Source organism: Xyrauchen texanus, chromosome 6 (genome assembly GCF_025860055.1).
Source record: "Xyrauchen texanus isolate HMW12.3.18 chromosome 6, RBS_HiC_50CHRs, whole genome shotgun sequence".
Classification (NCBI taxonomy): Eukaryota; Metazoa; Chordata; class Actinopteri; order Cypriniformes; family Catostomidae; genus Xyrauchen; species Xyrauchen texanus.
Window position 1 is genome coordinate 22,980,743 of NC_068281.1, and position 21,334 is coordinate 23,002,076.

Genomic DNA, 21,334 nt, shown 5'->3' on the forward strand with positions numbered 1-21,334 from the left:
CACAACTGTCAGGTCAGCAGTCTTCCCCATGATTGTGAATTCAACTGAACCAGACTGAGAGACCATTTAAAGGCTCAGGAACCCTTTGTAGGTGTTTAGCTGATTAGAGTGTGACACTTTGAGCCTACAATACTGAACCTTTTCACAATATTCTAATTTTCTGAGATTCTGAATTTGGGGTTTTCATAAGCTGTAAGCCATAATCATCAAAATTATATCAAATAAAGGCTTGAAATATCTTACTTTGCTTGTAATGAGTCTATATAATATATTAGTTTCACCTTTTAAGTTGAATTACTGAAATTAATGAACTTTTGCACGATATTCTAATTTTTCGAGTTTCACCTGTATGTGAGCTAGGAAATAATTTAAACTATCCTTATTTTATATCATTATGTAAGGACATTTATAATAGAATTAGTCATGTTTAACAACCATTATAAGCAAGATAAATGACAAATAATTAGATTATTTGTCTGAATAAAATTCTCCACCATTAAAAACGTAATACAACGTCTCGTTGTATCCACTCACAATATCTATTGTAAGGAATTAGCTTTATTAAGGGAATTATGATTAATTATTTTATTTGAGTAATATTATTCTCATGGTTTTTTGAAAATAATATCACACAAAATATTTTAAAAACAGAGATGAGATTATTTATCAAAACATACCACAGTCAAATTATCTTTGAATACAGACAAACTTTATTGCTATTCTAAACATAAAACTAATCTAACATATTCAACATGAAACTGGATGAAGCAAGGCCTTCTGCAAGGAGGACCCATGACTCCAGTTGGGTGTCTGAACCGTAGAGCAGAGAGCATCTATGTTACTGTTGTAACCCCCATTCCCTGATGGAGGGAACGAGACATTGTGTCGATGTAGTGACACTTGGGGTCGCTCTTGAGAGCTTTGGTTGCCTCTGTATTTTCACTGTATATGCTTCCTCTGAGCTCTTTTTTCAATAAGTACAGTATATCTTATCACTGTTATGCTGATGATTCCCAATTTTATTTCCCAGTGAGTGTAGACAAGAATTGTTCATCTGAGAATGCCCTAAATTGCTTCAAAGAGTTTAAACATTGGCTGGCTAACAATTTCTTACAATTAAATGAAAGCAAAACCTAAGTTCTTATTTTAGGTTCCTCCATGCCCTCCTTACCTGGCCTGGTTGTCCAGTTAGGTCCTTTGTTGTCAAATGTACAAGATCATATGAGGAGTCTCGGAGTGATTTTAGACTCCTCGTTACTTTTCAAGAAGCAAATCAGTGCTGTTGAAAAAGGTAGCTTTTTCCATTTGAGATCTATTGCTAAAATAAAAAAGAATTCTCCATAATGACTTGGAAATTGTGATCCACTCACTTATTACATCATGGTTAGACTATTGCAACTCATTGTACATTGGTCTACACCAAACTGTGTTATCCCACCTACAGCTATTTCAAAATGTGGCAGCTAGGCTTTTAACAGGGTCAAGAAAGAGGGATCACATTTCCCCGGTTTTAGCATCTCTACAATGGCTTCCTGTGAAATTCAGGGTTGATTTTAAAATTATGATTTATGTCTACAAGTCACTATATGGTCTCTCACAAGAATATATCAGTGACATTCTACACCCTTACTCACCCACCAAAGCGCTCAGTTCTTTTGATCAACTTTTATTAAGGGTTCCTCTTTGTCGCTATAGATCTAAGGGTGAACGTGCCTTTTCTATGATAGGTCCTAATTTGTGGTCTCTCAGTCTCTCCCTTTCCATGTGAGGTCAGCTTCATCATTAGCCTTTTTTAAATCCTATTTAAAAACATATTTTTTATTCTGTATCTTTTGAATAGATCATTGAATAGTTTGAAATGGAAAATATATTATGTTGTATTTTAAATGTTTTTATTTATTTTATTGTGTTTTATATTTAACTTTAAATCAACTGTTTTATATCACTCTGTCGTTTTGTTTGTTTGATATGTAAAGCACTGTTGGTTAACATCTGTTGTTTTTAAATGTGTTCTGAATAAGAATAAGCCGAGAATAAGGTTCAGCCATTACAGCAGTTGGTACAGTGTTGTGGCAAGAAGGACATAACGTCTCCCTCCATCAGAGAACGGGGGTTACAACAGTAATCTAGACATTCCTCTTCTGTCACTCCCCCGACGCTGTGTCCATGTAGTGACACTAGGGGTCCCTATCCAATAATGCCATGACACTGAATCATTACGTGAACTGCTGATGCAGGTGCAAGCACGCATCAGGCTGCACGTAACCTTCCCTTACGCCCCATAAGTTGTCATATACATTTGAAGTTCCCGGCATCCCTGAGGGTGGGAACAAGCGACGTAACAAGCATGGGAGCAGGCTGTGGCAGCTGCTGCCTTTTCTCTATCTATGTTTTCTCTCCATAGATTGTTAGATGCAGCTGGGGCCATCTAATGCTATAACACACATTGGGGAAGGTGTTCTTTTCCAATCCTATACTTTCAGGGGGAAAGGACACTGCGGAGACCACATCCCGCCCAGGCTGGGAGGACAACATGCGGCAAATACGTCACATGGGCTTACAAGCCACACATGGAAGTGGCACGGTGGTAGGTACTCCCTAGTGAGGGAGGAGCTCTACAAACACAGCAGCCGGGGGCAGAGGGAACTGCCCAAGCGAGACACGGGTCCGCCAACAGGGGGACCATACCGTAGAACATACGACACAGGGGGTTACCGTGATAACCGACACCCATGGAGCACATATTCCAGTACAGAGTAATTAGTCTGGTCGGAAATTCCTCCGCCAAATTCACGAGCAAGAGGGCTAGGGAGGAAGGACATCTAGGGAGCTCGAGTTTGTGGGATGCCTGGGAGTAAGAGCGCATGTTTTCACCTCAGAGGAGGGGAAAGGTGCTATGCGCAAGTGGTACACCCAGTCAGCTATTCCGTATTACTGAGTTCTACATGCTCAGACCTGACAAAACAAGGGACGAGACCGATTCAACCAAGATATTATAGAATCTCGCAATGGTATTGGGTGTTTTTCAGCCCGCTGCTCTTCAGATGTCTGCTAGAGAGGTGCAGTTGGCCAGTATCCACGAGGATGCCACACTCCTCGTAGAGTGTGCTCGGACCCGCTAGGAGGTGGGCACGGCCAGGGACTGATGGGCCAATGCAATGGTGTCAAAGACCCAGTGGGCAAGCCTCTGTTTGGAGACAGCGTTCCTTTTCTGCTGTCCGTCAAAACAAACAAAGGGCTGCTCTGAACTTCTAAAGCTCCGTATGTGGTCCAAATAGGTGCGCAAAGTATGCACCGGACACAGCAACGATAAGGCTGTGTCTGCCTCCTCCCAGGGAAGCGATTGCAGGTTCAATACATGGTCCCTGAACGGGGTCGTAGGAACCTTGGTCACATAGACCGGTCGGGGTCTTAGGATCACATAAGCATCTACCGGACCGAACTCCAGGCAAGTGTTGCGAACGCTTGCAGGTCCCCAACCCTCTTGATGGAAGAGAGTGCAATCAGGAGGGCCGTCTTCAGGGAGAGGGCTTTTAGCTTAACTGACTCTAGCGGCTTGAAGAGAGCTCTCTGAAGGCCCACAAGGACCACGGAAAGATCCCATGAGGGGAACAGGCATGGCATGGTTGGATTCAACCTTCAGGCACCTCTAAGGAACCTGATGATCAGGCCATGCTTCCCAAAGGACTTACTGTCCACTGCATCATGGTGAGCCGATATAGCAGCTACATACATTTCAAGGTGGAGGGGGACAGCTGCCCCTCCAACCTCTCCTGCAGGAATGAGAGCACTGACCTGACTGCGCACCTCTGCGGGTCTTCTGATTGGAAGAGCACCAGTTTTTGAACAGACGTCACTTTAGAGCGTAAAATTGCATGGTAGAGGGAGCTCTAGCTTGGTTGATTGTGTCTAAGTCGGCTAGTGGTAGACTACTTATATCTTCTGCTTCCTGTCCAGGGGCATAACGTGGAGGTTCCAGAGCTCTGGGCATGGATGCCAGAGGGTGCCTCGTCCCTGAGGAAGAAGGTCCTTCCTCAGGGGAATTCACCAGGGAGGTGCTGTCGCGAGGAGCATGAGATCTGAGCACCAAGTCTGAGTGGGCCAACAAAGGGTTACAAGAGTGACTTGTTCCTCGCCATCCCTGGCCTTGCACAGGACTTGTGCAAGTAGGCTCACTGGGGGAAATGCATACTTAAGCAGCCCCTGGAGCCAGCGTGTCTACCTGTGCTTTGCCCCATTGATTCTAAACCAGCTGGACCACCTGGGGGTGGAGTCAGCACTCTCGCTGTCGTATTGAGGCTGCCCGGGATGTAAGTTGCGCACAGCAACCTCAGCCGCTGCTGACTCCAGAGGAGGAGATGGCGGGTAAGTTGTGACATGCGACGAGAGCGAAAGTTGCCTTGGCGAGTTATATATGCTACAGTAACAGACCTGTCTGAGATCAAGATCAAGATGTGCTTGCACAGAAAAGGTGGGGGAAATCTCCGAAGGGCAAGAAGTACAACCAGCAACTCTAGGCAGTTGATGTGCCAGCCCAGCCGCAGTCCTGTCCAGGAGCCAGCGGCTGCGTACCCGTTAAGCATGGCGCCCTAGCCCAGATTCGAGGTGTCTGTGGTGACCGTGACGTGTCTCTTTTAGAAGTGCTGTCAAAGCGCCCAGGGACGTGGACTGCTCTGGCATGCAGAGAAGAGAAAAGCTGCTGGTACAGGGCCATAATATCCAACAGCCATGTTCTGCAGAGTTAAGTGGAAAAGTTGTGGAAATGTCAGCTTGCTGAACACACAACCACTTGGCTCTGAATGAATCTGAAAAAATCTGAATGAACAACCATATTGCTCCCTCCTTTATACCTATATGTCCGGGGGAGGGATATGCAAATTCTGTTTGCCAATTATTCATTGGCCTTTTATCAAGTTCAGAGGCAACTGAGGCTCTAAAGAGAGACCCCTAGTGTCACTACATCGACACAATGTTGAGTGAGTGACAAAAGGTGAATGAGAGGCTTCCTCTGGACTTTTTTGTGCGTAGTTTCCCTGGGCTCTACATGGCAGGGAGGATAAGGAACTGAAGAGGCAAGAGAGCAGAAGAAGAGAGGAGACCAAGCGACAGTTAAAAGAGGGAGTTCCAAGACCGAAGAAGAGCAGTAGAGAGAGTTTTTCCTGTTTTGGAAACATTTGAACTGAAATTGAAATTGGCCACACCCCAGAAGTGTCCTGAGCCAATCATAAGTAGCTTTCCAAAGTCACATGGTCAACTGTCTGTCCCTTTCAAAGTTGATTTACAATCCTTTGTGTGGAGAATACATACATTCTTCCTGCTCAAAATAGTGAATGTTTAATCATGAACTTTTATATCTTGAAAACAGCGCAAGAGACATGACATTCATTGTCATCAACATTCTCTACGTAAACAAGCAAGAATTTACATACTAAATGTGACATGCTTTCATGAATATTACATGTGTAAGTAACAAAACATGAATATCCCTGGTTACAAATCATATGGGTTAATTCATTGGATTTACAACATGGATAATACATTACATGCTATGAGAAACCTGATAGTTGGGGTATATTATCAAGTTGAATAGTTACCATTCTTAGTAAAATGAAATGAATCATACAAGATTAAAGATTATAATCATTGATTTGTCAGTTATAAGTGATTACAAATCACTACACATATTATACAAGGTACATCAGGCTATAATCATTAATTTGTCAGTTATAAAAGTAATCACAGGTCATACAGTCATTTTCAGAATGATCTAGCAAGGCTAGTTATGGTGTATATTTTTGGTAATACAATTTTAAATAAAATTATTTCACACTGAGTGCAATGAATAAACCCGTTTTATATAAACTACACACTATATGAAATACACAAAGCAATATTTATCCTGCTAATGTGAAATAATAATATTAATAATAATAAAATATGATTAATAAAAGTGCTAATATATAACACTATTACAAATCCCCTATACACGTTCGGTGATTAGGCATTAATTAATTGTTTTCATTATTTAGTCTTTTTACTTATTCTGCATGTCTTTTTGCACCAAATAAATAGCATCAGCCACAGAAGGCAGCTATAGTATTTGCACCCTAATACCCTGGTAGAACCACACAAATACACGACAAACTAACTAATAGTGTGTGATTGTATACTGTTGTCCTGGGTTTGAATCTGTTTTTGTCTCACTCCTTTTACAATCCAATTTCTTATTTCCATTTAAATATTTCCTTTAATATTACTTAAATTAATAGATAAAAATGTGTATAAATAAATTTGGTCACAGTGAATGGTTTGATCCAGAGGCGGGGTCTGTCGAGCGCACTCATTCCCCTGTGAAACCATGGTTCATTAGGTTCAGGAGTAGGGGGTCATTTAATTTGTTTGTTGTACTCTAAATAAACACAATAAACACACTGCAGTGATGGCCATACTGTATGTTAATATTTAAATATGGGTCAGATAGTGGGCCTATCTGAAACTATTTGCACCAGGGTGCAATTATTATCTACCCTTATTTGCATTAGGGTTGGGTTGCAAATAATATTTGCCACTATTTGTACTGGGTGTAAATATCATATATCATTATTTGCAACAGGCTGCAGATAGCATCTGATACTATGTGCACCATGTTGCAATTACTATCTACCATTATTTGCACTGGGGATGGGGTGCAAATAATATCTGCCACTATTTGCACTGGGGTGTAAATAACTTATACCATCTTATACCAGCAGCTGATTTTTTTATTTGATCTTATTTATGTTACACTCTTCATTAGAAGAGTGTAAATAATACTAAAGAGGTGGGGGTATAACTTCAAAACACGGATGAGGAAGAGGGTGTGGATTAAGGTCTTAGGTCACTGAAAAATGCGAGGTAGGCATTTAAGAGGCAGTTAAAACATTTGGAAATGCTGCCACAAGGCTTTTGAGTGGCTCGCAAGGGTACTGCTTTAAAACATTGGATTGAGATACAATTCATTTCAAGACTTTGTTTAGATAGACCTGCATAATAGACATATTTCCAAAGTAATAACAGATTGGTTTGAGACACTATTGAACAAGATTAAGCTTTTGGGATTAGATATCAAGCCATTCCATTAATCCTCATGTTGTGTTCTGGTCATTTTGACCCGAAGAAGATATTATTATGCCTGAAAATGTGAGTTAATGTTATCCTATTGGACTAAAACTTACAGACTTTTCACTGGTATAGTATTTCTTTTTGGAACTCATTGGCCTCATTAAATTGAGTTTATGCACCTCAGTTTTTGAGTGAAAAAATAAATGTTTGTGGATCATTTTGGCAATCTTAAAATAAAATATGAAAACATTCTATAATGTTTAACCAGGAATTTTGTTTTGAAATGCTTTTATTTTGTACAAAATGGCACAAAGACACACTTGTGGTGTTCCCAGTTAAAAAAGACCAGCCATTGAATATGAATGGAGGAGAACAAAAATTTGAGAAAAATGTTCTGTTCAAGAGCATGTACGTACTGTTAATTTTCACATATGTGCATGTGAGCTTGCAAACATAAAGGTCTCGGACCAGTGCATGCGCAGTTACACACACACACACACACACACACACACACACACACACACACACACACACACACACACACACACACACACACACACACACACACGTGGACACAACACAGACATGCTCATGTACACTAACAAATTCTTTTGAGAATTACATGCTTTCTTTTTCACACAGATGAACTTTATCCTACCCTGAATCCAACCCTAAATCCTACCCTGAATCCAACTGCATCCAACATCCTTTCATCCATCCAATATTACCACACACATGCGCACGTACATGCACAAACTCTTTGAGTATTACAGGCTTTCTTACATGTTCATGTTCACATATGTGCATGTGTGCTTGCAAACATAAAGGCCTCAGATCTACACATATACACACAAATGCACACTAGCACACACACACACACACACACGTGCACACAAACACACACATACATGCACAAACTCTTTGACTATTACATGCTTACTTACATGTTCATGTTCACATTTGTGCATGTGTGCTTGCAAAAATAACATCCTTGAATTTGTGCACATGCACACACACACACAAAAACACACACATGCTCACGTACATGCACAAACTCTTTGAGTATTATAGGCATCCTTACACGTTGGTGTTCACATACATGCATGTGTGTTTGCAAATATGAAGGCCTCTGATCTGTGCACACACACATGCAAACTACACACACACACACACACACATGCCCACGTACATGCACAAACTCTTTGAGCTTTACATGCTTCATTACATGTTTGTGTTCACATATGTGCATGTGCGCTTGCAAACATAAAGGCCTTGTATCTTTGCACTCGCACATACACACGCACACATACATGCACACACACACAAACACAAACATGCTCATGTATATGCACAAACTTTTTGAGTATTACATACTTTCTTATATGTTGGTGTTCACATATGTGCATGTGTGATTTCAAACACAAAGGCCTCGGATCTGTGCATGTGCACATATACACAAACATGTGCAATAACCCACACTCAAACACACATACATGCATGCACACATGGAGACACACATACTCAAGTACACGCACAAACTATTTTGAGTATCACATGCTTTATTTTTCACAGAGATTAACTTTATACTACCCTGAACTGCATTCAACATCCATTTATCAATCCAACATTACCACACACACACATGCACGCATGCACGCACGCACGCACACATACACATCAGAACTCTCTCCCCACAGTAACTTCTCTCCAATAGAATCAATATAATTGTGTTCCCATTCAAAGATAAATTTTATTTTAAATGCTTTTATTTTGAAATGCTTTTATTTTCTGGAAAGGGGCACAAAGTAACACTTGTGGTGTTCCCTGTCAAATCTGACAATTGTGACAAAGAAAACTGGCCTAAGCCTATTTACACATTAAAATTGTCATATATAGAATATTTTATCGAACACAAATACATACACTGTTGATGTTTCTGCTATTTTTTCTAATCAACAACAAATTAAATCAATGAGCACCTGCTTGTTTTGTGTCTTCATGCACATGACTGACAATAACTTTTTGCATGTGCGTTTCAAATGTATGCTCTGCATTTGAAACACACAATGCTTGAAAGAAAGATCATCAAAGAAAGATTCTATTGGAGAGGGGTCACTGTGGGGCAAAGACCATTTGCCACATGTGTGTTGGTGTGTGTATGTGTGTGTGGTAACGTTGGACAAATGAATGGATGTTGGATGCAGTTCAGAGTAGGATCAATTAATCTCTGTGAAAAAGAAAGCATTTAATACTCAAAAGAGTTTGTGAGTGTACGTGTGCATATGGGGGATCTTTGTGTGCGTGTGCACGTGCACAGGTTTGAGACCTTTATGTTTGCAAGCACACATGCACATATGTCAACATGAATGTGATAAGCATGCTGAACACTAAGTTTTTCTCTTCGTTTTGATCTCCCCATTCTTTCATGTTTGACCAGGAACACCTCAAGTGTGACTTTGTGCCATTTTGTACAAAATAAAAGCATTTCAATACAAACTTCCTGGTTAAACATTAAAGCACACTAGTGTGATAATAGTACAGAATGTTCTAATATTTTATTTAATATTGCAAAAATTGTCCACAAATAATGCTTTTTGTCACTCAAAAACGGAGGTGCATAAGCTCAGGTCAATGAGTCCTATGATCAATAAGCTCCAAAAAATATTTGAAAAAAGAAATAAAAACATTTTCAAAACTTGTTCTAATTGAAAGAATACAAGTTGACAAAAAGAGCTAATCCAATATCTGGTGATAATACAGCATAACAAGAGATAAGCAATTTTTAATAGGCCGGTCATTTTTGGCCAGGAACACCAAATTAGGTGAAAACGTTTAACACAGCACAAGGGCTAAATTAAGCTTGAGTGTAATAGTACAGTCTACAGATGGTATTGGATTTCAGCCAATTAGTGATTGAGTGATGTTCAGAGTGTCAGTATTGCATGTATGTAATACATGTATATGTAGGCTGTTGTATATTGCATGAGTGAGTTTACATGCACAACAAAATGCTTATAATAGTTATCAAATCAGCTTTGTATTTCGGTATATATCCATTTTAGGGATTTGCGTGCAAATTAATTAACCAAATAAACAAGAGAACAACAATAAAAGGGTTTTAACCTTGATGTCAAAACTATTACATGGTCAGACATAAACACACACTGATTAAGCTGACAAAACGCAAATAAGGATGTTTACATGCAAAGCAAAATCTGGGTTTTGGTTAAACTATTTATGCTCCTTCCACAATAAAATATTATCATACAAGACATCTGCATGACCTTGTTGGCTTATTAAGCATAATCAATGTAATATCATGCATGTAAACGCATTCATAGTGCACCCCATGCTATGATACAATAAGTTGTTTTTATTTTTTTTTAAATGTCACAAATTAACTCATTGATATTCTGTGTTTGTGAGCACATGAATGCAATGTTAAAGTGATTAATCCTGTACCAAAATGAATTGTCTGTCATCTGTGGTCATGTTCCTGTATTACACTGTATGTTTATTCAGGTCACCTAAAAATGTGCTACTAACAACTAAATTAACTGGTTTTATTCAAGTCAAGAATATTATTAAGCATCACTGAATCAAATTGAATAAGGTTACACCAACAAAAGTAATTTTTTAAGGGAAGCATAAGGATCTCCAAGGTAACAAGTGAGGGTTAGCTCTTTTCACAGTATACTGAGAGCAACACACATCTGACGTCGTTAATTTTAATCTAAATATGTATAAGTTATCCATTTATACAATAAAGACAAGTTCACATATTAATGGGAGTCATCTAGAGTGGATGGCTCCAAGGCTATGGTTGTAAAACTCTCATCACACTTCCAAGAAGAAAGATTTGAGTCCATGATTTTCCCACAAATACCCAACCAAATGGGACAAAATGAGAATTAAACTCACCAACAGGTGACATCTCAGGGATGCTGGCTGAGTACGGGCCCTCCAGGAACCTTGGCTCATTGTCATTGATGTCCTGTACTTTGATAATAAACTCAGTGTCTGGCTCTAAGGGTCTGCCTGTGAGCATGTCCACAGCCTGTGCTCTCATTGTGTAATAAGGCTTCTCCTCTCTGTCCAGGCTCCTCAAGGCATGGATGTCTCCAGTGCTTGGCTCAATGGCGAAAATAGAGCCCACTCCTTCACCTGACAGTGTGTACTTTAGCATATTATCCCCCTTATCCAGGTCAGAGTGAAGCTAAAATGTGAAAAAGTGAAAAGTAACAATGAGGAATTTGATCAGGAGCTCATGCTAATCATTTTATTAACTCAATAATATAATTTACATGTAAACAAAACCAGACATATGCAAATATGAAATAAAGAGTAAGCCAGGGGAATTTGCATACAAGAAATAATCATTAAAAAACATAAATGAAGTATATCAAATGGGACTATAACAATTTATTTTAGTACATTTAAAAATACTTTAATATATTTACTTTACTAAAAATACTATACAGTAAGTAAGGGATAATCCACAGCTAGGTGTACGTTAAGCAATTTTAAATGCATGACGTAGAGATGTTGGGTGGTTACCTCCACGAAGTACATTTCAGTAGTTTGCAAGTTAATGTAATCCTGCTTAGAGTATAGCGTAAAACAATTGTGGCTCGCTGTCCTGGGTGAAGGTCTTGAGGCTTGAGGCTTGACCTGAGCACGAATTGGAGGAGAAAGGGGAGGTGGAGGAATGCCAGAAGACTCGACGCCATGTAGAGGTAAACGGCTGTTTATATACTTACTGTAGTGATGTGATTGGACAGATTAAATTACCTTGCTCCTCCTGAACCTTGTTTATAAAACTCCATTTACAATGTTTAATGCACACAACCGTGGACTATCCCACCTATACCGTTTGCCAGAATTGATTAGTAACAGCTGTAATTTTGTTTTGTTTTTTGCAGTGCAAATTTATTAAAAAAAATACTGTTAATTTTTATCTAAGGGAGGTTAGATCTACAGCTCCGTCTGTTCTAAATCAGACACAGAGAAAAAGTAGTGCAACCACACACTTGGTCAAAACTATTAATTTAAATGCATATTCCAGTAATAATAATATCCTCTGAACATAGAGGGGTTGGCACTCCAGAGAACATGTATTATTGTATTCATTGTCAAACAAATAGCGCTTCTCCTATAGTGTTTGAATCAGATATGTGTGTGTGTGTGTGCATGGGGTGGGGTGGGGTGGGGAGGGGGTACTTCAGCACAAAAAAATAATATACAGTACACAACACATTACAGTTTAAATCGTCTAGCATTTTTTGCTGGACGGTGCGGCGAACGCCCAGCCTTTGGCACCTAGCACTTCAGTCACCTGGAAAAACTTGAAGTTCTCTTACGAGAGGTTCTCTCGTATTGCATAAGCTAGCTTACGCTACGGGAAAGATTCATCTTTTCTGAGATATTGAAGCCAAAAAATTATCCTTAATTTTGTATCCATTGTCAATGCAGTGCGGCAGCTGCAGACCTTGAGCGGGCTAGCTAGCGAGCTCATAGGTTGCTCTGCGGCAACTGCTGCAGCCTATAGACGAGCTTGGGCGAACTCGCATCCAATGAGAGGCGTCCGCGCGCTCACTGCATCAAAGCCCGCCAAAATGGGCGTGACTAGAGTTCATATAAGCGTAGTTCGTAGGCTGGAACCCTGATTTTCATCTCTTCAGCGAAGCTCTTCGCATCTCTGAACCAGAAGCCGCGTCGCCGTTCGAGGGGCATCAAGCAAGCGTGGACAGCACTCGAAGAAGCCGGCCGTCTTCGCCACCTTCAGCCATCCTGCGAGCTACGCCATCCGGCGACGTATCCTTTTTAAAGCAAGCTAGTTCGTAAGAAATTCACAAAAGAGTACGAGCGTCTTTTTAAAGATGCCTCGCTCCACTTGCGCCTCATGCCGCGCCCCTCTCAGCACCGGAGACCGCCACATCATCTGCGCTCTCTGCCTGGGACTAGGGCATGCAGAGCTCGCCCTCACTGAAGGCGGATGCGATCTCTGCGAGGAGCTGCCGATGTCGACCCTGCGGGCTCGACTCGAAGCGCTCAGGACCGAAGCCGCTGCCTTCTATTCAGCCGCACAGAAAAAAGCGCCGCTCTCAAAGGCTGTCGGAACCAGTGGTAGAAGCGATTGCCTCACCGGAGCCCCTCCCTCGAGCATCGCCTTCACCCTCCCCGCCCACCCGGGACGCGCAGTTGCCGCCGAGCGGCTGCTCTGCTGCCATCTCGGATGAAGAAGCGTGTTCCATCATGGCTTCGGACAACGAGGAGTGGTCAGGCTCACACGCCTCCTCCTCGGCCCAGGAATCTCCGCGAGATGGTGCCCTCCGCGAGATGGCGGTCTAAACCAGTGCTCCTGTCTAAGGCCTGCAGAACAACTTCCGCCTGTATTGGCCGCGCCTATTCCGCCGCCGGCCAAGCTGCATCTGCTCTGCACTCTATTTTACAGATCCTCCAAGCGGACCTTCTACGGGAGTGGGATGAGGAAAGCAGGCATCCAGAGGCGGTTGCAGACATAAGAAGTGCGACGGACCTCGCCCTCCGCGCTACCAAAGCTGCAGCCCAAGCTATAGGGAAGTGCATGGCCGCACTGACTGTGACCGAGAGACATCTGTGGCTAACGCTAGCCGACATGGGAGAAGCAGAGCGCTCTACGTTCCTCAACGCACCGCTCTCTCCATCCGGTCTCTTCGGCTCTGCGGTGAGTGGTATCATTGACCGGTTTTCAGAGGTCCAAAAAGCCACACAAGCCATGAATCTCTTTCTGCCTCGTCGCGCTAACTCCTCTGCAGGCTGCCCATGTGAGCCTCCTGCACGAGCCTCTTCACAGCGCCCAGCTCAGCAAAGCCAGACTTCTCAGCGTCGACAGGGCGGCCGCCCTCGATCGCGCTCAGACAGCCGCCGCAGACCGCCGCCCCACGGGCCTCGGCCTAGAATCGCGCTGAAACCTGAACAACCGAAGTCCTCCTAGCTTTGTTGACAAAACGACGGATCAGTCCCGCCGCGGCCGGACCACCGCCAAAGCTTCGCCCCCTGTCAGTCCCCTTCTCTCAGGCTACTACAGTGGTAGATTCAGCAGCCCACAAGCCGGTGTTAACACCCGCTTGCCTGCGCTCAAACGCTGTTTTCACGGTGACCCAAAGAAATCTTGTAAAGAGCAAACATGCCCTATGTGTAGAAAATGTGCCCACAACCCAGTGTTCACCCCTACACACAAGCATTACACATCCCGTGTCCCTATCAGAGCACACTCACATAAAGCGGTTACAAACCGCTCGAGTGTTAGAGTTAATAAACACGCCCACGAGCCCGTGCGCGCGCCCCTCCTCTGCCCGCTCTGTCACACGGCCAGCAAACACCTCTCCACATGTAAGTCCCGTGCCCGTGACTATGCTCGCACATCACTTATCAGATGTGACTCTTTCCCCATTTACCCCAATCGGGAAGTCACTCACAGAACAGCCTGTCTCTGCTGTCTGCGAGCAGTCATGCATAAACACACTAAGCGCGCTCACACATTCTGTTCAGCGCGCTGTGTGCGGCAATCAGGGCGATTTGGCCATTCACCCTCTAACATTATGCTTCAAAGCGTGGGAATATATTCCAGGGATATCCGAATGGGTGTTAAGCACAATAAAACAGGGCTATTTGCTACAGTTCGATCGCCGTCCTCCTTGCTTCAGAGCGCGGCTCGAAACTACTGTGAACACGGAAGCAGCATGCATGCTTCGTTCAGAAATAGCAAACCTTCTGTGCAAAAGGGCCATAGAGAGAGTGCCGCCGCCTCTGAGCGAGTCGGGGTTTTACAGCCGTTATTTTCTTGTCCCCAAGAAAGACGGCGGCCTCAGACCAATATTAGATTTCAGGGTTTTGAACAAAGCGCTTGCAAAAAGACCGTTCAAAATGCTTACAACCAGCAAACTCCTCACGCATGTGCGCCAGGGGGACTGGTTTATTTCTCTCGATCTGAAAGATGCATACTTTCAGATTCAGATAAATCCCCGATTTACGATCTGGCATCCCCACCCAGAGCGCTGGGCGCTACACGCGTGGGTGATCAACGACTACCCGTCGCTTTGCCAGAAGGAGTAATAAACACCATCATACACGCTATAGCCCCCTCCACGAGAAGACTCTATGCGTCAAAATGGTCTGTGTTTTCAAAATGGTGCACCGACAGAGACCTGGACTCACGGACATGTGGGGTATCGCCGCTGCTCGTGTTTTTACAAGAGCTGCTGGATAAGGGCAGATCTCCATCCATGCTCAAAGTGTACGTGGCGGCCGTCGCGGCGTTCGCTGAACCCCTGCACGGCCAGTCACAGGGTAAAAACGAGCTGGTCATCCGCTTCCTCAGGGGAGCTAGAAGGATGAACCCTCCGCGCCCCCCATCGGTTCCTATCTGGGATCTTTCTATAGTTCTCGAAGCTATGAAAGCCCCTCCCTTCGAACCGCTTCAATCCGTGGATGTGAAACACCTCTCACTTAAAACCGTTTTTCTAACTGCCCTATCATCAGTTAAATGGGTGGGAGATCTTCACATGCTGTCTGTTAGCGCTGCGTGTCTTGAGTTTGGACCAAGTGACTCCAAGGTCATTTTAAAGCCTAGACACGGCTATGTCCCCAAGGTGATCGGTACTCCTTTCAGAGCACAGATCTGATCAGCATCTGATAGCGAACGCAACTTCAATCTCCTTTGCCCAGTCAGAGCACTGAGATTGTATACTGCGCGCTCCGCATCTTTCAGACGCTCTGAGCAGCTTTTCATTTCGTTTGCTGGGTGCACCAAAGGTCTCGCTGCCTCGAAACAGACACTGTCCATCTGGACAGTGGACGCTAATGCTGCCGTGTATGCGTCAAAAGACCTACCATGCCCGCTAGGCATTAGGGCTCACTCCACTAGAGGCATGGCCTCCTCGTGGGCATGGTCCAGCGGGATTTCCATTCATGACATATGTGTGGCAGCGGGCTGGGCTTCCCCCTCCACCTTTGTCAGATTTTACAATCTGGAAGTACCCGCTCTGCAGGCTAAACTGCTAGCGGTTTAATACGCTACAGCTCCCCTGGTGAGCTGCATTAATGGGACACATTCCACACAGACCGGCACCGCCACTCTGTCTATGTGCTTATGTACTACACACACACTGGCCCGCACTCTTGCCGGCCAAATATTAATTCCCCACTCACAAGGGCTCCTCCGGGTCCCCCTTAATTCCCTGGGGCTCATGCAGTGGATGCTTGGCGCGCACGGCGTTGACAAAGGGTTCCCGTAGCGTAAGCTAGCTTACGCAATATGAAAGAACCTCTCGTAAGAGAACGAATCGGTTACTAACGTAACCTCGGTTCTCTCTAGATGAGGGAACGAGTATTGCGTAACCGGCCGTGCTCGCGCCACGAGCGATTTTTCGCTTCATTCAATGAAAACCAGGGTTCCAGCCTACGAACTACGCTTATATGCACTCTAGTCACGCCCATTTTGGCGGGCTTTGATGCAGTGAGCGCGCGGACGCCTCTCATTGGATGCGAGTTCGCCCAAGCTCGTCTATAGGCTGCAGCAATTGCTGCAGAGCAACCTATGAGCTTGCTAGCTAGCCCGCTCAAGGTCTGCAGCTGCCGCACTGCGTTGACAACGGATAAAAAATTAAGGATAATTTTTTGGCTTCAATATCTCAGAAAAGATGAATCTTTCCCGTAGCGTAAGCTAGCTTATGCAATACTCGTTCCCTCATCTAGAGAGAACCGAGGTTACGTTAGTAACCGATTCGGCTTTTCATTCCGAGGTAGCAAATCACCACGTTCTGATTTGATCGGACAACATGAAAGTGGTAGCTTCTGTGAGACGCCTCTATGCGCTAAGTGCTGTGTGTTTATAAATTGGTGCTCTTCATGTGGTGAAGACTGTGTGCTTTCTCTAACACCGCAATCATATTGGCTATGACCTCAGTTAAATGGATGAGTGATATGCAGGTGCTGTCGGTTGACAGCTCATGCTTGGTATTTGGTCTGGGTCTTTCAAAAGCCACCATCAACCCAGAAAAGCTAAGTGCCTAAGGTTCTATTCACGCTCTTTGAGGCTCAGGTGGTCCGCCTACAAGCCTTCTTTCCGCCTACAAGCCTTCTTTCCCCCACAGTCGATGCATTTGTTTGTTATGCCCTGTGCAGGCATTACACATGTATGTGGAGCACACCCACCAGTTTAGGCTGTTTGATCAGCTATTTGTTTATTATGGAGGACACACAAAATGCATGTCCGTCTCCAAGCAAAGGTTCTCTCCCTGGATTGTGGATGCGATTGCCCCAGCTTATGAATCATAGGGCATTAGATGCCCTGTTGGTGTAAAAGCACACTCAACTAGAGGCATGGCATCTTCATCGGCATGGACAAATGTGTGTCCTTGCAGGACATATGCTTTGCAGCATGTTGGTCATCACAAACACTACGTGGCGTCCATCTCTTCTAAAGTCCACTCTGTCTAGAGCGCTTATTGATCCAACACTCAGCAGGTGAGCCCAGGCCGTTTTATTATGGGCAGGCTACCTGATATATGAATATTTTGGTAAAACCACCTGTATATGGGCTGTTGTTGAAATTGACCCTCTTAAATGTCACATGCACTTCCAATTAGGAATACATTTAATTTCCCAACCTTTGGTTGTGAAGGGGTTACATTTTTATTTTTTGTATTAACATGGTTCATGTAGATTCCCAGGCTGAGATTAACTTCCAACTGGCTTTCACCGTGTGGTGTTATTCATTCATTCATACACTTGAAGATATGTCTTTAAGTCAACGTCCTGTAAGCCTGTGACTTCCTAATCTTTTTCAAGTATTTATACCTCAAGGGGTATGTTGTTACGTATAGCGATTCTCACAATGTTGAGTGAACTGAATCGAAGGGGAAAATATCTGGTTACACATGTAACCTCAGTTCCCTGAGATGAAGGGAATGAGACAATTGCAAAATCTAGCCGCATTACTACTTCAGAGTTTCAAGGTTTGAGCAATGCGTTCTTGTCTCTCAGTTAGAAAATTCTGAAGAAATAGTGTTCGCACACCCACTTATATAAGCCAACTGCTCACCTAAAGGGGTGGGGCTAAAACACTATTGCCAATCTCAGGATTGGCATTATTGTACAAGGGTTGGAATGAATTCCCCATTGTGATTCTCGCAATGTCTCGTTCCCATCATCTCAGGGAACCGAGGTTACATGTGTAACTGGAAATGTTTTAAATTGATATAGTTTACTCTGCTTGCACTGTAATGTTATTTGGCTATTGTTACAAACAGCAATTTAATATTGAACAGTGGTTAAAACTGACTTTAACTACCTGTGCATTCAACGGTTTAAACTGCGTGCCTTCCATACAATCAGAATCAAGTATTAGAACAGACCGTGGTATAAGTTTTGACATGGCATGGAGCAGGCTGAGGTGCGGCTTTGACATGGCATGGAACAGGCTGAGGCGTGGCCGAGACATGGCATGGAGCAAGTTGAGGCATGACCGTGACATGTCATGGAGCAGGCTCAGGCGTGGCTGTGACATGGCATGGAGCAGGCTGAGGCTTGGCTGTGACATGGCATGGAGCATGCTGAGGCATGGCTTTGACATGGCATGGAGCAGACTGAGGTTCGGTGGTGACATGGTATGGAGCAGTCTGGGGCTTGGATGTGACATTGCATGGAGCAGTCCGGGGCTTGGCTGTGACATGGCATGGGGCAGGCTGAGGCATGGATGAGACATGGCACGGAGCAGTCCGGGGCTTGGCTGCGACATGGCCTGAGCGGGCAGAGGTGTGGCTGTGACATGGCATGGAGCAGGCTGAGGTGCTTCCTTGACTCAGACACATTAGTAGATCAGCTGGGTTCATTTTGGTGGGTCAAGTATTCTGTAACGATGTGCTGGCACTGGAAATGACGCAGACGATGGCATGAAGTTGAAAAACCCAAGTGCAGTTTATTTACAATAGTGCAAACCAAAAACCGTAAATCAAATGTGAAAACATGAACTAGACATAAAAAAGACTTGGGAAACAAGGTACATTAACAATACTTGACAAGAGACAATGGCAAACATGAGGACTTAAATACACAGACATTGGGTAAAACAATAACAAGAAAACCAATAAACAGACAGAAATATAAACAAGATAACAAGAATAATAACCTTAAACTAATGACAAACTAGAACTGATAAGACAATAAACCAATGACTACAAGACAAATGAACATGGAGGGAAACATAAAATCACATGACAAGGGAACCACATGACATGAAACAGGAACTAGAATTCCAAAATAAAAGACCTGAAAACAAAACATGAACAAAAACACATGTAGACATAACAGTTACTATAATGACATTTTCTACCAATGTCTCCATACTAAGCATGGGACCAACAGTCTCAACTATCTAATGCCTTTGCAGTTAAAAGAAGGTTGGATAAAAGCTAATTTATACGTACACCAGAAAGCTGTTAAATGTAAGAAAGGTTCTGAAAAACAGGAAAGCTGCATGCACTTTATAATTTGATAGATACATATACTGCAATAGGTCACACAACTGTGTGATACTGTTTGCGAACGTTCGTTGGAACTACGGTTTTGAGAAACACCTAATCATTAAACTATGTTGGTAATGATGGAACTTGCGACCATAGTTGGCTAGTGATGCTTTTAGGAAACGCACCTCAGCATTGCACTTATGTATGGTTGGAAATACTGCTCTTTTACCTGTAGTTAGAAGCATAATTCCCTGTTAGTTTGCTGTATGGACAGTATTTGACTTAGCTGAGGCTTCATATATTTCATTCCATATATAGCTTTCATTCTGTCAACACTCTGACCACATTTACTTTTACATTTAAGAAAATGGCTTATTCTTGGGCTTTGCAGAAAGTGGCATTCTGAAACATCACATAAATATGAATGCAGCCCTTTAAGTGATTAAATGCGGTTAAGAGAAAGCCCTTTATCACACAGCAGAGAACACAGCATTTATCTTTTTATGTTAACGCATAAGTGCCATTTAAATGTTTTTGTGGCATTTGTTAAATGTGTATATGAGCTCAAGGTCTGATTTAGATTGAATCTAATGAAGCACAAATTATAATTACAATGTTTTCAGGAAACAGCTGTGACTAGCTTGTTAATTTCTCCAACGATGCATCATACTATAGTAGTTAAGCAATGAGTAACGTCATTTTGAGCATAGATCTAAAAACAGGTAGCGAATTGAGCAGTTCTAAAATGCCAAGACATATATTCCAGAGCTTAGGGCCAGCTATGGCAAAAGCCCGGTCAACTCTTTGCTTCAATCTGGATCCTGGAACAGAGAGACATCTTTGATTACTGGATCTAAGAGATCTAGAGGGATTGTGTAGGCACAATACATCAGACAGATATGATGGTGCTAAATTGTTTAAAGATTTATAGATAAATCATTTATATATTTTAATTCATATTTTAAAATTTACTCTTTATCGAATCAGCAGCGTTGAAGTGGGACTAAAATTGGAGCAATGTGTTCACACTTACTGTACGTGACATTCAAGTGCCTAGAGGCAGCATTTTGGGCCATTTGTAGACACAATAGAGATGATTGGGTAACTCTAATATAGAGGGAGTTCCAGTAAAGGAGTTACAACTGTGACTAAATAAAAGCATATTATAGGAAGCATATAAAAGGAAAATAAAACGAGGGCAAGAAATGGAGTATTGCAGTATACCACAAGAAAGATGGGCTGACCAAATCTAATTGAAAACCTTCAGCTGGTTAGATATTTACATTTACATTTATGCATTTGGCAGACGCTTTTATCCAAAGCGACTTACAGTGCACTTATTACAGGGACAATCCCCCCGGAGCAATCTGGAGTTAAGTGCCTTGCTCAAGGACACTCAGAACGTCCTTCTGATTACCAGATTACCAGTTATGTGCTTAGACCACTACACCACCACCACTCCAGTAGGATTGGATTGAAACCATTTGAGAACTGTTCCTCTTATACCGGCACAGCGTTTCAAATGGGAAATAAGAACGTTAAGGTCAACCGTATCGAACACTGCACTAAGATCTAGAAGAACGAGAATAACAGAATCACCAGAATCAACAATAAATAAAATGTCATTTAAAGCTCTAGCGATGTCAACTTGATTGAAGAGGATTATTCTTTCATCACTTCTGCAGGCAAATGATTGAAAATTGCTCGGCGGTCTGCTTCGGATC

The 21,334-nt window shown here is 42.9% G+C and overlaps 1 protein-coding gene across 2 annotated transcripts in view; it reads right to left on the minus strand.

The window, feature by feature from the left end:
* The window catches only part of cdh12a (cadherin 12, type 2a (N-cadherin 2)), a 90,757-nt gene that overhangs the window by 51,171 nt on the left and 18,252 nt on the right, over nucleotides 1-21,334 (minus strand). For both annotated transcript variants that reach the window (XM_052128162.1, XM_052128163.1), the window contains exon 2: nucleotides 11,023-11,317. In XM_052128162.1, coding sequence (XP_051984122.1) covers nucleotides 11,023-11,317 — 295 coding nt within the window. The remainder of the gene's footprint in view (nucleotides 1-11,022; nucleotides 11,318-21,334) is intronic.